Source organism: Copidosoma floridanum, unplaced genomic scaffold (genome assembly GCF_036245765.1).
Source record: "Copidosoma floridanum isolate Cflo_tuat_1 unplaced genomic scaffold, Cflo_Japanese_pri ptg000007l, whole genome shotgun sequence".
NCBI classification, from domain to species: domain Eukaryota; kingdom Metazoa; phylum Arthropoda; class Insecta; order Hymenoptera; family Encyrtidae; genus Copidosoma; species Copidosoma floridanum.
Genome location: NW_028321884.1, coordinates 12,139,176 through 12,156,782, shown reverse-complemented (window position 1 = coordinate 12,156,782; position 17,607 = coordinate 12,139,176). Strand labels below are relative to the sequence as shown.

Sequence of the window (17,607 nt, the reverse complement as noted above, 5' to 3'; positions counted from 1 at the left end):
GAACGAGACCTCAGAAGAAGCAGTCCTAGAAAACGCGTTTTCTCGCGTTTGGTTTCCTCGGAAAACAAACCATATGCATCATCGCGTGTGCGCGCGCTCGCTACACTTTTCCTCTTGAACGCGCGTTGCGTATTAAACGAGCTGCTCGCGTATGGGTTGTGTGCATATATACCACGGGATGCAAAAAAAATGCGAACCTGCATGAGGAGCAATACTTGGAGTAGCAGTGGATAGCAGAAGACAGAAAGAAGGACAGGGAGTAGACCGGCCGGCCGGCTCGTCCTCCCCCCTCAACCCTTTCGTTGGTTTTTGCTGTTTTTCTTCCTTTTGCAAACGTCCTACACGCGGTGGTTGTACTTACACAGCAGGAATGTACGCGTGGAACAGAGCACATACACACACACACACGATGTATTTCCGTTCTTGCACTTCTCGCGAACGACGAGGACTCCCTAGCTGTCTGTGTATGGTCTCTCCTTTCCTTCTCTTTCGTTAGCTCCTGCACTTGACTCCTGCGCCTATCTGCCTGCCTTCACACGCCGATCATCCATCCATGAAGCCCCATCCTTTTTTTTCTTCTTGAATACATTGTTACGTACAGATAAGGAATTCCACAAAATACCATTTGTAGTACGAATGGAAAATGAAAATTGAAAAAATTTTTATTCCCTGTACACCCTTGCAGCTGGTCTCGTCGAAATGATATGCGGTACGTATGTGAAAAGAATCGTAGTTGTCATAAAAAGAAGACGAGGTGACACAGTTATACTTTAGGACATTTTGAGATTGCGACGATAAATTTTTTCATAAACTTGAGAGAACTTTGCCATGTGACTTTCTTCAAAATTTAGGCTATTTATACAACTAAAAATATATCGAACGAATTGTGAATTGGTACACTATCTTTCTAACGCTACTTTGTCGACATAACAGTAACAAGGAGATAATTTCCATGCCAATACTACATTACTACATTAGCTATCTCAATGGTTTCTACTGTTTGTGTCTGTTTAAATTTGTATTTTAAGCAAAGGCTAACAGTACTATTGGAGAGCATTGACTCAAGTTCCTCCCTGATAAAAAGCTGGGGGACGTAGCCCCCCTCCTGAATAGAAATTGCGCAAGAAAAAATGATTTTTTTTTTTTTTTTATTGCGATATGTTGATGGATGATGGTTGACAGTTGCAATCGTAATTTAAGTTGAAAGTCCCGTTTCAAAGGTCGTTTTCAAAAAAAGTGTTTATCAAAAAACAGAGAGAAAAATTCTGAATGTTTTTGTGGATTTGCTCATACGTATCATATATAGATAAAATTTTTTTATAAACCACCTAAATGTATTGGAATTGTGATATTGAATTGTAATACATCATTTTGTCTCGAATTTCCGCCCAAATTAATGAAGTGAAGATTTTCGTCATACAGTCAATTTATAACGCTAATGTATTTTGGTGTTATCAAAATATCATTATAAGTCTAGATAAAGTTCAGCGGCGTAATGATTTATCGAATTTTTGAAATTATAGACATTGCTCATCGGCTGACTAATATTCTATTGTTATACCTCACAAGTCTTTCTCATTTTTTGACCACTTCTGATTGCAACCTAAGTACATCCACGCGCAGTTATAACAGATAGGTTTTTATAAATTCGAACATTTGGAATTTAGTGTTTGCTCGTCATAATAACATTCATTACAGAGTAAGTATAACAACGTGTCATTATGAACAATCAAACCGAAACAAGTCTTCACGAAGCAGTCACTCGCGGTAATGTTGCACAAGTTCGAGAAATCCTACGAAGGTAATGAAAATGTTTCTGAAAATAAAGTAGAATTTTTTAAAACTGACTATTCATGTTACATTTAAATTTTCCAGAGATCCATCGGGTATAAATGTTTTTAATCTCGACTGTTACACACCTTTACATTTGGTTTACAACAGTGCAGATCAAAGTGAAGCCAGACTAAAAATAATGAAACTGCTAATAGATCACGGTGCAAATTTGAATTCTACAGAAGTGTACAACTATAATTCAACACTACATCTGGCAGTCGAAGATCAACAGGTAAGATTACGAAAAAAACACAAAGCCTACGAAATTTCTAATTCTTATGCTTTTAGATTTCCTGGGTGAGGTTTCTATTGGAGCATGAAGCAGATCCAAACGTATTGAACAATGATTATGAAACAGCATTGCATTGCGCAATGTTTAACAACAGTGAGACTATTACGAAATTGTTATTGTTATACAAAGCAGATCCCAACGTTACTGACTTATTTACTTCAACTCCGCTAGACATGGTTATTGTGCATTGTAAACTCAACTTCGTAAAAATACTTATAGATTACGGGTAAGATTTATGGTTATTATAGTACATTCATTTTAATTACTTATTTTAAACGATGACTTAATACTTTTGATTTTAATTACTCGCAGAGCTAAGAGCAAAAATATTTACAATAGTTTGTTGCTAGCGTGTTGTGATTTTGGCTGTTTGGAACGACGACAGTTCTTTGTACACATTCTGAGATGCGCAGTTGAATTGGACAATTATAGTAATTTTTCATGCGAGTCTCTGTTGTATTATATGGAATTTGTGAAACACAGGGAAAATCATGATCAACCCAACAAATGCTTACTCTTCAAAATACTGACCGAGAAAGGCATTAATATCAATAATGGCATGGGTAACACAGAATTGCATCAAGCTGTATGTGACAGGAACTCCATAAGGGTCAGATATCTTCTTGACGCAGGAGCAGATGTAAACGTCAAAAATCAATTTAGCGAGACACCTTTGCATTTGTTGTTAAAAAAGGTAGAAGATCGTGTTGAGGTAGAATGCGAGATGATGGCTGGAATTCTGATTAATCGCGGTAAATTTTTCTTTATTTAATATAACAATAATACTTAAATTTCAAAATGAGCTTTCCAAATGAGTAACTATAAACAATGCCACGTTGACGCATGGAAATTTGTATTCATTATTACTTTCAATGAATCTAGTGGCAATTTGTTACAGTTACAAGATATAATTAATCATTACACTAATTATATTAATATAATTATAAACTTGGACTCTCGATAAAATAGACAAGGCTTAATAATGGGGTCGTACATCATATTACGTGAATCTTAAAAAATTAAAAGCCTGCTAAACAAATAAACGTTTATACTCTTCTTTGTTGATGAAAGATGCCGTTTTAGCAGATGTTGTAGTTAGAAAAGTTAGATCCATATATAAACAGTCGTTGCCTATTCCATCACGTTAGTGCCATCACCACTGGAGCTATTTTGTGGCCAGATCAGGGATCAAGGGTCCATAGGGTACACTATTTTTCCTACCGAGAGCAAAGTGAACATCCGAACGTCATGAAAAACGCCTCGAGATAGGAACATTAAATATTTAATTACTACAAATATCAGAGAAGGAAACATTATTAAAAGAGAAAATTGTATAAAATAGCGAGTATACTGGTGTAAAACATTCCAATTTGCAGTTATTAAGTTTTAACATCGTTTCTCAGGTGCGGATTTGCGAGCACGGAATAATATTGGTGAAACTCCCTTCTATCTCGCGGCATTAAACAATTATGGATACTTGGTACATTTGATGCTTACCAAAATCACAGGAGTCGTTAGGAGTACATTGGCAAATGAAAATCTACATGATATCAACAATTTTTGTGTTGATGTATACAACCGTGAATCCAATTTCTATGAACTCATCGTTGCTGCCTTTTTGGGTTACGAAGAAATTGTCGGTCGTTGGCTCGACATGAACAACATCGACGGGGCAGGCAATAATCATAGAGACATAAACGCAGTACTAACCCACGCTACTCTTACTCGTTGGAATGGATACAATATCGTTAAGATGCTACTGGAGGTTGGTTATCGAGCTGACAGGTTTGTTATTTAATTATCAAAATGTCGGAAATTTCGTGGTCAACTGATTTTACTCAAACGCCAATATTTTCCTATCAACAGGCGTTTTCCTCCAATTATGCGTTACTTTGGTAAGTACATATTTGACGTAAATCATGTGAAGATATCCTGTTTGTTTTGGGAATTCATGGACACCGTTTCCGTTAACCGATTGATGATTCAAAGTTTCTTGAAAGTCATTCAAACCTCCATCGTGGATGAATTGGCGCGTCTTATGGTCTTTTACTATGCCATTGACTTGAGGTTAAATAAATTAAATGCGGACTCAATTTCAATGGAAGGACTATTCAATGGACACAAGGATTTATTGGAAACTCTGTTGGATTGCAAAAAAAAGTTGGATGATTGGAGAATAGTCGAACCAAATAAGATGATATCTAATTTTGATATCGTCACAATACGAATGGATTCGCTCGTAAAGTTGCTGAAAAATGTAAATTATTTTAATCAGATCCAAAATTTATTCTCGGAACTGAATGAAAAAGAAGAACTTGAATATCACGAGTATGTGATAAAAACTCGTGCTGAACTAGCGATAGAAAGGAGAATAATTTTGAATGATGCGAAATACTTTTTGAACGAAGGTCTAAAGTGTGTTTTGGAAGTGCTAGATTTCAACAGTCTGCCCGAACTCATTACGTGGAATATTTTTTCATATCTTAACGTACGAGAATTGAGAAAGCTTGCAAACACTACGTGAATGCATGACTGAATCTTTTGTTTTTTAAAACAAAATTAATTTTTTTTCATTCTCTGTATCGTTTGTGTAGACTGCATAAAAAGTGCCGGATAAAAAGCGAGTTTGCTTGAGCACGGAATAAAATGATATTAAATAACATTAGTAAAAGAACGTTTTTGATGGAAATTTATAATTTTAGCTTACAACCTTAGGCGTAAGTCTTTTTTTTTCTTAGTAGAAGTATGAAATAAGCCAAGTAAGTTATTTTAATATTATAGTTTGACAATTTTTTCGTAAAATTTCTGTCGAAAGTGTCGTTAGACTGTGAAATTTGATAATTTATTTAAATAGCTCTGTTTCCTTGGAAATGAATATAATTTTTGTACTGTGTAATCGTAATTGCCTTTTTTGAATTTTTTCACATTAAAAGAATAAAAGTCTTATCATGCTTTTTTTCTTGCATTTACATCTACATGCCGTGACTAAAACTGTAAAAGTATACTGTCGGAACATGGTGATTCGTAAGAATAGTAAAGCTTATCACGAAAAGTAAAAAATTTCTGAGATTTGGTCATATCTCTGATGTTTGTCAATTTAATTTAACTCTAAAATTAAATGAATCAATATTGAATCGATTGCGAATACCTCTACCAAAAACTTGTATTAAATTTGTATTGTGATTTTAGTCAGGATTAAAGTAACAACTTGAAGATACACATGATAACTTCCTTCCATAAGTTATGTTAACTCATGAAAATAGTACGTATTGCGAGGAACATTTAGGAATCCGACCCAAGAGAATAACCATCCGTAAGATATAATTGATTGCGCCTAGATGTTGCAACAATATTTTCCTTTTCGAAAAAACATCCCAACATCAGCATTATGTAACACACGTGCTGACGGTACATTTGCAAGGGTACGTTGCGACGATGTCGCATGTAAATATATTTATAGCAAAAAAGGAAAACCTTTTAAAATCCTATGCCACTTGAGTGTGTAAGTACTACGATTAAACGTGCGAGTATAGACGATGAAACGCATGGCTGAGGAGGAGAGCCGCAGGTACGTGGTTTCGGGTATTTCGCGTATTTTAATTGTTGGGGAAGAGGATCTCGGATGGACTTAATTAACGCGCTTTTCCAGAAGGTGCACGACGCACGTATAGAGAGTGTTCGCGATGATGGATACCAGGAAGAACCTCAACTGTACAGCACACAGGTACATTTGTACATGTAAGATGGCGAGCCAAGATAGCGAGTATACGCGGGATGCGCAAGAATTTTTCTTATCTCCGCAGCTCGTGCGTATTTCTGATGTCGATGATTAAAAAAAAAAAAATGCCGGCTTACTGCTAGGCGATGCATACAGTTGACTTGTGCTTACTTTAATGATTTACGCGTAGTGTACGATTGTTCTCGATAAAAGGATTATATCTTGGAGAGGCAGGAGATGTCCAGATAGGTGGACGGTGGTGCGGAGCGAAGCAGCCGAGGGAAGTCGTTGAGTCCAGGATAAAGATGATGTCATCCACCTTGAAATCGCGCTTAGGAAAAGCCCACTTCAGTCGCTTCGATACTATTGACTCCATCTCGTCCACAACTGGTTGCGGAGGCCTCGCACGTGCTACATTGAGCGAGTCGGTCAGATGGAGGCCAGGAATCGATTGTTGAGTTGGGGGGGCCTCCCACGAGGAAATGCCCCGACGTGAGTACGTCAATATCGTCAGGGCCCCCCGTCAAGGAAGCCAAGGGGCGGCTGAGTTCTCCCCGAGAAAATCTCGCCAAAATGTAGCCTTACTCTGTATCTACTTACATATTGAGTTCGGAGTTGATAATCCAGCTTGAAGGATCAATGTTCTCGGTAAAAGGATTGTCTTGGAGAGGCAGGGGATGGCCAGGTACGTGCTACGTGGACGGTTGTACGGAGCGAGTTGCCGGAGCGAAGCAGCCGAGTGTCTTGGGAAGGGGGCGGGGATTGCCGGAAGGACCCAACGTTACCGTATGTAGTGCAACTAGAGTTGAGGCGCCGGCGTGCGATTCAAAACCAAACAACGATGTGTGGTCTCCCACGTGGGAAAGCTTAATTAGATTTTTTTATGGTAAAATATTAAATACCAGCACCGATAGATGCTTCTACGAGAGGCATTAACCAATTTTTCCCTCCTAGTATAGTCCGGTAGCTGAAGCATCAAAAAATAGCTAATAAGGAACAAATCGGAGATAGCGTCCAAACTTTGCAGATCGCTTCGTATTATGGTCTGTAAACATGGAAAAAAAGTTTTGTCCAACCAAACCACGGGCTTCAATTGTTATTAAACAATTAGTAAAAATTTACCATTTTTTTTCTTAGTTTTTCTCATATAACTTTTTTTGTGGCTGCAAAATAGCTAAAGATATTTTGTTCGTTATTTAATTATCTACTGATCTGTGTAGGTTAGATCATTGGAAGACTTTTTTTCGCGAAGTTATATTGCAAAAAAGTGCAAAAATCGTCGTTATAAATTGTCATTTTGAAACATCCATAACTTTTATAATGTTTGATGAAAATGCTTCAAAATTTGGTATTCGATAGCTCTTATAGAGATCTTAAGCCATGCTCAAGGCTTTTCTTGTATTATGAAAAATAACGTAAATAAACTATAATTAATTAAAAAATTAATTTGATTGTCCTGATCGTTAAAATTGAGCTAGACTGAAACTTTAAAATGGATTTTATTCAAAATACAAAGGACTTTAATATTGTAAAAAAAAAAAAATTTTTTTTTTCAATTTTTCCCCGATTTTTTACAAAATTTAATTTTGCAACATTAACAAATTAACATTTCTCGATCATTTTTTATTGTGGAGAAGTAGAACTAGTTCCATCTAATAGTGTATATTTTTACACAAATTTACAAAAAAAATTTTTACGATACGATGTTTTTAACTATAGTTATTAACAATTTAGTGTTTTTTGCAATTGTTTAATTTCTATCGGTTTTTTCGATTTGAAAAAAATTTTATAGTATCTACATAGCATCTGTTGTTGTAATATATGACTTACAGATTTTTTAACAAATAATTGACAGTTAGAAAAAATTACTTATTTATACAGTTTTACGTGCGATAACGGCCTGTGTACGGCGGATTGCATGTTTCAGGCGTTTCCATACCAGTTCGAAAAATCATATTATTTGATCTTTTACTTTTATTATTGTTTTGTAATAACTAAAAATACATAAACATACATTTTTATACAAAATTTTTTATGTGAATGCAAGAAAATACGTAGTACATGATATTTGTTGCATAAATTTTTTATAAAATGCTATTTCTTATATTTTACGTTTTTTTGTTACTGGTGTGTGATCACTATCACTCTCGGTGTCATCTTCTATTTCGGCGAACAAGATGTCATCAGAATCGTCTTCTAATACTAATTCACTCATCTGGATTTGAATTTGCTCATGCTCTACGTTCTGAGTACTGTATATGTCGTTATCATCTTCACTAAGAGACACTATTCTGTCTTCCATGTTAGCACAATTTTTACCTTCACAGTATTTACACACGGCTGAGCAATGGATTCCATTGTTTTTGCAGCTACATTTTCCTACACATCCCTTCTTGCATTTACACGCGATCTGTTTTAATATTTTTTCAGGAATGAGTGGCTGCAGTGTGATAACCGGAAGCAGTCCATTTTCAGTTTTTTTCCATCCCCATTTTTCTACATCCACTCCGCTATCAGTTTGCAACCATGAGGGATATTCTGCCGTGTGGCAGCGCTCGTGAGGGCATGGGGGTAAAAAGCGCCAAAGTCAAACTAAATTAAATTTCTACATTTTTACATATAAGACACAGATACAAAGTATGAAAAAAGACTGCAATATACAAAAATAATTAAAAAAAAAATAGTTATAATCGTTCTATTAACATATAAAGCAAGAGTTGGCACATGTAAATATAACCTGCTCCTTAGATGAAGTACCAGTAATTTATTAAATATTCAATACAAGTTATGTGAGCTTTTTGATGCTTCTTTCACCGTCCCCTATTTTTCATAATTTTTATCATTACACAATGGATACCTGTAGAAGTAAAAACTACGGAAAATGGACCAACAAACAATTAATTCTCGACCTGAAAAAAAGAAGTGCAAAGACAACTGGGAAGAAGGCTGATTTGGTGCAAAGGTTTGCCGCGTATTTAATGTTTATGAAAGATGATGGTTAATCATTATACATTTTTTATAGACTCATTGATTACGACAAAATATGTATTAAGGCTACACCTGAAACTGAAGAAGAATATACATTAATTACCCCTGATCCTAAAAACTACAGAGACTTGAATGCGTCGCATCCTTTATCACTACCAAATAAGTTTTATGTAAAATATTTCAATTCAATACAAGTTAAGATTCATAACAAAAAAGGAGAAAAAATATACAATGATAATTACTTGCTGTATCTTAGAAGAGCTGTAAATTAAGAGAATGAAACATTTTTGCTGGCACGAATTGCTTCTCAGTTTAGAATAGCTATTGTTTACTATGTAAATATTAAAATTACACCTCTAAATATTATTTCTGATACTCAGTGTGAGTGTGCTGCTGGTAAGGGACCAACAGCTCATTGCAAACACGTATTTGTGGTTTTTGAAGCTATCAAAGACTTTTTGATGAATAAAAGTATAAAAACAAAGGAAACATGTACAGAAATATTACAGACATTTCACCAAGCTGAAAAACACCTAGGCTCACCACTCAAAAAAAAAAAAAAAAAAAAAAAAAACCATACGAACAAATGTGATTTCACATAAAAAGAGCAGGTTATATTTATATGTGCCAACTCTTGCTATGTATGTAAATAGAACGATTATAACTATTTTTTTAAAATTATTTTTGTATATTGCAGTCTTTTTTCATACTCTGTATTTGTCTCTTATATGTAAAATTCTAGAAATTTAATTTAGTTTGACTTTGGCGCTTTTTACCCCCATGCCCTCACGAGCGCCGCCACATGGCAGAATATCCCTCATTGCCTTATTTGATAATATACTCTGCAGGAGTGCTCACGGGCTGCCCCTTCAGTTGGGGGTAACAAAGATATATTAAAATTTTTGTGACAGGATACTTTTCGGAAAATATTAAAACGAAACTCGTTTAAAGGGCATTCTTCTTGAGTTGTACCTCCATAGATAGCTTGAATCAGTTTTTGACCTCTTTTCAAACTAATACATCGTAAGGTACAGCACCGTCAACAACAGTTCTCTATTCGTACGCAGTAAAAGTGAAAAGTAGGGATTCTCAAATACGTTCGAAAAGAAAATTATCGTTCACATGCGTCGACGCCTGAAACATGCAATCCGCCGTACACAGGCCGTTATCGCACGTAAAACTGTATAAATAAGTAATTTTTTCTAACTGTCAATTATTTGTTAAAAAATCTGTAAGTCATATATTACAACAACAGATGCTATGTAGATACTATAATATTTTTTTCAAATCGAAAAAACCGATAGAAATTAAACAATTGCAAAAAACACTAAATTGTTAATAACTATAGTTAAAAACATCGTATCGTAAAAATTTTTTTTTGTAAATTTGTGTAAAAATATACACTATTAGATGGAACTAGTTCTACTTCTCCACAATAAAAAATGATCGAGAAATGTTAATTTGTTAATGTTGCAAAATTAAATTTTGTAAAAAATCGGAAAAAAATTGAAAAAAAAAATTTTTTTTTTTTTACAATATTAAAGTCCTTTGTATTTTGAATAAAATCCATTTTAAAGTTTCAGTCTAGTTCAATTTTAACGATCAGGACAATCAAATGAATTTTTTAATTAATTATAGTTTATTTACGTTATTTTTCATAATACAAGAAAAGCCTTGAGCATGGCTTAAGATCTCTGTAAGAGCTATCGAATACCAAATTTTGAAGCATTTTCATCAAACATTATAAAAGTTATGGATGTTTCAAAATGACAATTTATAACGACGATTTTTGCACTTTTTTGCAATATAACTTCGCGAAAAAAAGTCTTCCAATGATCTAACCTACACAGATCGGTAGATAATTAAATAACGAACAAAATATCTTTAGCTATTTTTGCAATCCGACAGCCACAAAAAAAGTTATATGAGAAAAACTAAGAAAAAAAATGGTAAATTTTTACTAATTGTTTAATAACAATTGAAGCCCGTGGTTTGGTTGGACAAAACTATTTTTCCATGTTTACAGACCATAATACGAAGCGATCTGCAAAGTTTGGACGCTATCTCCGATTTGTTCCTTATTGATTGCTTCAGCTACCGGACTAGTATGCGGGATTTCATATGTACAAGTATCGTGAATAAGGTAAAAGCACCACTGAGAAGCACTTGAAAAATTCTGTCTCCCACGTGAAATATTAATAAATAAATTTCTAGACGATTGTTTACGAAGAAATAATTAACGTAGAATTTTTTAAGTGTAAACTTCTTAAAACAATGAGACTTTTTATTTGTTTTATGGTCTGGTTAATTAAAACAAGTTAACATCGTATTTCAAACTGGGACGCATTGGAAACATAATCCCAAACATATGATGCTCCTTGTATGAAACACACAGAATGCATATAAAATACATGTTTGTTTCATACGGGGGACAGTCTGTTTCAAAAAAAGGCAGAAATTTCGGAAGTTTTATTTGACAGACCCAATTTGCCATTAAAGTTTTATCAATGAATAAATTTTATAACACTATAAACGGATTTAAAAATTAAAATACTAAAGACTAAGCACTTCGTACAAAAGAAAATTTACGCTGAATAAGTCAATGTTGCTTTTTTTTTCTAATAATCATAAGAAAACACTTGAAAATCGTTTCAAAGCGGTGCTTTTACCATAATTGTAAATTCACCTTAGACAGATTAAGCATGTACTTTAAGGACCCGCAAAACTTGATAATTTAGAAAAATAAAAAAAGCTATCATCCAAAAGTCGTTTTATTTTCGTCAGCTACTCCTTGGAAATTTCAACTCCCCAAAGCCACGGGAAATCTCTCCCCTATCTTCCCGTTCAAGATCCGTGTCTTTGTATCAATCCTTGAATCTCGCCATACTTCTATACGCCCGCAAAGTAGAGCAATTTCCCATCCTCCCTCTATCTCAAAAAAGACTCATTTCGGTAGCTACACTGCAAAATTAAAAAATCTGAAACGCCCGATCGAACCGAGTAATAAATCGGCGTACTGGGAAACCCACCAGCCGTGGCCTGTAATAAACGCGTGCGCTTGCACGCGCCTAAGCGCCCATTAAAAACGAGCGGCATCGGTATCGCAGCACACACATATTATAAAAGCCGCTACTTCTCGCTTTCCCGGTATATACACACGCGTCTAGCGTACACAGCCCAAGAGAGTGTACATACATATATATATATGTAATTCCATTAAGGCAGCGCGACCGTAATGGGGCGCGATAAATCAGATGCCCTGGGTCCAGTATGCGCCGATCGATTGATTCGTCCTCTCTCTTTTTTTTTCTTCTTCCGAGCGACGATCGTATCAGCCCGGCGTATCTCTCGCAAGGGAGGGAAAGGAGAGAGAAAGAGAGAGGCGCAACCCGTTTGCCGATTTTTACAACTTCTCCCCTTTCTGCGTCACTCTGATTCATTAGATCCGGTGTTCCGTTGCTGCGTGTGCGAGTGTGGGTAGGACGTGGGACGCGCGAATATCCGCGAAAAACTAGGCAGGGCGCGAAGGCGAGGCTTTTTTGTTTTTATTTACTTACGGGCTTATCGATCGATACCGATTTTTCGGCCGAGTGATACTTTGAAGTTTGATAAACACCGATCGCTGCCTCTTCCGTTAATTCAAGGGGCAGGGGAGGAATGCACGCTCGCTCGAGTTCGTCTAATGGGACGTGTTTGATTTTTAATTCGACGATATTGACCTGCGCGAATAAATCTACACTTGCGCGGCAACCATTATAAATCGGATTTTCGATTTTTTCGACTTACAAATCGGTAATGTGTGATTTTGATTTTTTTCCAAATACACACGTGAAATAACTTGAACACCGTTTCATGAGGATGATTCGGTGAGTTAATCACGCGAGAAAAATCGGTAGTCGTAATCATTCATTTCATAAATCTCTAATCTAACTGGAAAAGTTCGCAACCATCGACGATGCGATTTTACTTTCCCAACTGACAGCAAGAAAAAAAAAAAAAAAAAAACGATCCCTCGGTCCTCACGCTCCAATGAACGAGCCGATCGGACATTTATGAGCCGTAATACGCCCCGATCAGCCATGCAAATGCGATTCAGCCGGACTCTGTGTATCTCTCTGCATGTGTGACTCCAATCGGATCACTCAGCGGTGGATTTTCTGCTTTTCGCCGCTCCGAAAGCGCGATAAAACGACATCCCAGCCGTTGACTCGTTAATTGATTCGCTTATCGCAACAACCCCACTCGTAAATATACCGAAGGGACGTTGTCTTCCAGTGAAACGCCGTTACCGCAACTTCGCACTCACTCGTTGGTGATGACACGCCAACAATCACAACACTTGGTAATATTGTACCGAGAAAGAAAACAAAAATCGGCACTCGGAGATCATCAAAACCTCCTCCTTCTCGAGCAGGTGTTAACTGGTCTAATCACTGAACCATAAAAAAAAAAAAAAAAAAACTTTTCTCCGCACTCGGAAAGATGAAAAAAAAAAAAAAACACCAACCGCTACGGCACACCCGCTCGAGCAGCAGGTGAATTCGCGAAGGGCAACGTACAAGCCGTCGTTCGCTTTACAACGCGTAAGTATAGAACAGTAGAACACTCGAGCGCGCGCGCGCGCGAATAAAAACACACGGAGGAACCGATCGTGCCGTGGCGTACGCGAAGCCAGCCAAAGTCGGTACTGAAGGCTGTTGTGAGAGAGGCATCGGGAGCAGCAGGCCTGGATGGAAAAGAGCAAGAGGGAAGAAGTTTCTTTCTCTTCTCGCACTGCAGTAGAAGAAGGAGGAGTGGAAAGGATGTGGGGCCCCGCGATCGCTAAAGGAGCGTATACGTCCACAGGGAGTGGGGACGTGCGCGTATAGAGTAGCAACAGCAGCGGGGCCCCGAGGGCCTGATGTGTGCACTGCACCTATGGCTTGCGATGCAGCCGGCGACGTGGGCCCGCCTTGGTATATATACATGGGCGATTATCTTAGGGGAGAGGGGAATGTGTATCTCGTTCGCGAATATTGGAGCGCGTCTCAAGTGTTGTGTGCTGGTCTGCTGTACGTGGCAGGAGCTTCTTCGTTTTGATGCTTGGATGATACGATGGTGCAGATATGGTGGACGGATGGATGCTGCGTCATGCAGCTACTGCAACAGTATTGTACACAGGGTCAAGGGGAAGAGACTCCTTGGATCCTTTTTTTTTCCTTTTCGGAGGAAAATGAGCTAGCTGATGGGTATTTAATGACGGCTCGACGAAGCATTTATTTGCTGTGCGATGTTTCTTTTGGATTTTTGTGGGGTTTTGCGTTTAGCCGCTCGAGGGGTTGGTTTTCTTGGGGAGAAGCACCACGTAGAAAACTGGAATTCATTCGATTCATTTCGACGATGAAGTACCCACAAACGAACATCGTTATCGGGATCATTCTCATCTCTAAGATATCGGATTTGCTATTTCCCCCTACGCTTCGATTGATTTTTATCGGTCGTATGAGCATCGTTGCAATAATAGTACGTTATTATTACGAAAGCAAAAAAAAAAAAAAAAAAAATAATAATCAAAAGTAAAGAACTTTATACACGAATCCTCGAAGAATGATAAAAAGGTACAACAACCCCAAGCCTTTTCCATCGGAGAGCTGCAGCCACGCAGATCGAAAGATTCCCCGTATTAATACTTTCAATCTGTAGAGCTACCACATATTTCTGTCGTGTCTACGTAATAATTTAATACCTCCATTCCACGACAGCATCACCACCAGCGTCTCGGCAATTTGCTTAAAGTCAAACATTTTGCAAAGAAAGCTCATCCACGGGTACGGCGAGCACGCATACCTCGTCCAGGCAACTCTCGGTGTGTTTCAATAACACACATTAAAGTGCAATTTCGTGTTGCCTCTCTCTTTCGCTACCTGCCAGGCAATCACTCTCCCTGCAACTCTCTGTTTTCTCTCTTTCTTCCAACCTCGCCTCGATCCTCATCTTCTTTTGTGATCATCTTCCTTTTCTTATCGCCCTGTCCGTGCACTTGTAATCGAAATAATACAGTTTTCTCTCTCTCTGCGCAGTCAAATTAAAATCAATTCTTTTATTTTTCTTTGATTACCTTTTTTCCAATTTTCAAAAGCTGCCTGCTTTTCCTCGAATATGGGTGGAGTTGACGTCGTTCAATCTTCACTAATAAGTTTTCTATGGTGCGAAAGCTACATATTCCTTTATCGGGATAACTAGTAATCCTCCCAAACTCGTATTCATAGCAGAATAATTTTATTGCATTCCACCTCATTCTCTCCTTTTCTCACGAACAATAAAATCTCAAGAGCCGTCAAGTCGTTTTTCTCTTGTCCTCGCACGTTTCAGCCACTCAACGATTCCCGATAAAAAAATCAGACCCGACTATTCCTCCCCCATGTGCAATTAGACTGTCTAGTTGCGCGCAAGTTTTAGAGCGATCGGAAGTCGTCGTACAGAACGAACACGACTGGGAAAACAGAATAAAGAAAGGATTCTGCATAACTAACTCGCTTTGCACACCATATTTCTCTCGTGTACGAGGTATACTTGCCAACACACGATACGCGTATCTATGCACGCAGGCACGTGCTAAAGAGCCAAGGCCCAAGCGTCAGCCTTCTAGATGGACCTCCTCGGGCTTCCTTACTCAGGGCTTGCTCGTTCGCCCCCGTCTTTTCCCTCCTGACGCAATATCTCTTGCAAACTCATTCTCTTCTTCTTCCTCTTCTTTATCGTTTTCTTCATCTCTCGTTCTTTCATTACACTGATTTTCTCATCTCTCATCTCTCGTCTGCGCATGTAGGCACTTCTATCCAGCTTCAATTAGATTGGATAATTGAATCAAATACCACGTGATTCGACGTAATAATACGCAAATATTTCATTCTAATGATATTCCAGTGTATGATATGGTCGAAGCATGTACGGATGGTAGTTCTTGTCAATTTATACATTTCAATTGTAAACAAACACTTCAACTTTACGTGCAAGACGAAACGCTATCAACAGTGTAACTTCTCTTTCAAATTTAACGCGTGATACCATGAGTGCCAATGTAGTAGCGAACCTATTAATTAACTCTTTTGTTTTTGTGTAGAATCTTAGAGTGAACCAGAAGAAAGAGCAAGCTACGATATTAAGATGCCCAAACCACCAGTATAGCCAAAAATATTTCATATAGAACTATCTGATTTAGGGATCAAAGCTAGGCTGTGGATATACTGAATACCGGGATGGGCAAGTCCCCACAGTTACTTATTATAAAGAATGTAACGAAAACTGGTGGTTCAAAAATGCAAGGAATGTCCAAGACGATCCAGACAATAGGATACCCACTGGAATAGCTTATAGATACTGGAAATACCTAGACGAATTCTGGCGGTTCAACACCCAGCAACAATGTAAGGAAAAATAATATTGAAATGCAAACTTGGTAGTTTCAATATTATTTGATGACAAAGGAGCAAGTGAAAGGAGTGTATGGATAAATACAAGGAAAAGACTGATAGTTAGTTGTATAGTAATGCTGTAGTCACTAGTCTTAAGATAGTTTTAATATTATAATGCTATCCTGGACAATGACTCATCACATGATAGAAAAAAAAGAGAAATTTTAGACAACATACAGTGATGGACACCCGGATGCCTAAGATAAAAAGTATCTAGAAACTAACAAGCCAAGTTGAATATTATGGAAAGAGCTTCAAAAAACACGTAACAACTACAATGATGAAAATACTGAAACCATAATTGTATGATTATCGAGATGATGATGAGATAAAATGTAATAACAATCAGTCAATCAAAGGATTAATTCCAAAGATTATCTGATAACTTGGATATTTACGATAGAGGCCGAATTCTAGGTTTTAAAAATAATCTATTTCAGGTTATACTACACGTAAAGTTGGTCAAATTTATTGTACAACATAGGAGAAAGAAAGGAATAAGAAGAAATAGTGGCGTGAATCTATGAGATTGATCTATGATTAATTTAAAGAAGACATATCTCTCCAAATACTTGCATTTTTATTTGGTAATCAAAGTGATGGTTTTACCGAACAATTACTTCCAGTATTATTTGATTATCAAGGTGAAATTATGCATCCAGTAAATGATAAATTGTGGCTGGTTGTGTTGACGGACGTTTCGTATAATTCTGAAAGGTATCTTTTGTTTCTCTAAGATATATAAATAAACAAATGACTGCGAAATCGAAGATTGAAATCATATATATCCTAGAATTGGATGCCAATACTGGAACCGAATCGTGTTGGAGTGGTCAGATTATAGTACCAAGGGGACTATAAGCTTCTGTAATATGAGACAACTATAGAATATAGAAAGCGTATAAGCTCACATTCGAGAACATTATAAAGAAAAGGTCAATTTAGGTAGATTGAGTAAATTATGGTTAAGCAAACAATATCACCTATTAGTTGTGAAGCTGAAAAGTACTATTCAAATAGGATCCCTGAAAAAGCTGGAGAAAACTGACATGTGTTTCGAATAACTACGGAAGATCTGAATAACCGAATCTTACCTACGGATTCTTGAGAAATGCAATGGTATGACTCTTGAATATCAGACTATAGTCCTTCTACAAAAAGATCGGTAATAAGATATATTATAAGTTATATTTACTAAAATTCAAAGAACCTAAGAAAATTTCGAGGTATGTTGAACAATACTGATTAAAAATTGAAAACGAACAAAGTTTTTCAATTTTATTCATAACGCAAGGATTAAAATACAATTTTTTCAGTTTCTT

General features: G+C 36.9%; 2 protein-coding genes across 2 annotated transcripts in view; one reads left to right on the top strand and one right to left on the bottom strand.

Annotated features, from left to right (window-relative positions):
- LOC106636435 (uncharacterized) overlaps nt 1-17,607 on the bottom strand; it is a 250,834-nt gene that overhangs the window by 34,679 nt on the left and 198,548 nt on the right. The window lies entirely within an intron of this gene.
- On the top strand, nt 1,613-4,801 carry LOC106636434 (uncharacterized). Its single transcript, XM_014348827.2, has 6 exons — nt 1,613-1,801; nt 1,876-2,065; nt 2,122-2,351; nt 2,438-2,877; nt 3,529-3,910; nt 3,992-4,801. Exons 1-6 carry the CDS (start codon nt 1,722-1,724, stop codon nt 4,647-4,649), a joined length of 1,980 nt encoding a protein of 659 aa, XP_014204313.2. The 5' UTR covers nt 1,613-1,721; the 3' UTR covers nt 4,650-4,801.

What these genes read in the sequence shown, in the direction of transcription:
- LOC106636434 (XM_014348827.2), top strand. Translation starts at nt 1,722, where the DNA reads ATGAACAATCAAACCGAAACAAGTCTTCACGAAGCAGTCACTCGCGGT. An exon ending in GTTCGAGAAATCCTACGAAG is followed by an intron (nt 1,802 to 1,875) that starts GTAATGAAAATG and finishes TAAATTTTCCAG; the next exon opens with AGATCCATCGGGTATAAATG. An exon ending in TGGAATTCTGATTAATCGCG is followed by an intron (nt 2,878 to 3,528) that starts GTAAATTTTTCT and finishes ATCGTTTCTCAG; the next exon opens with GTGCGGATTTGCGAGCACGG.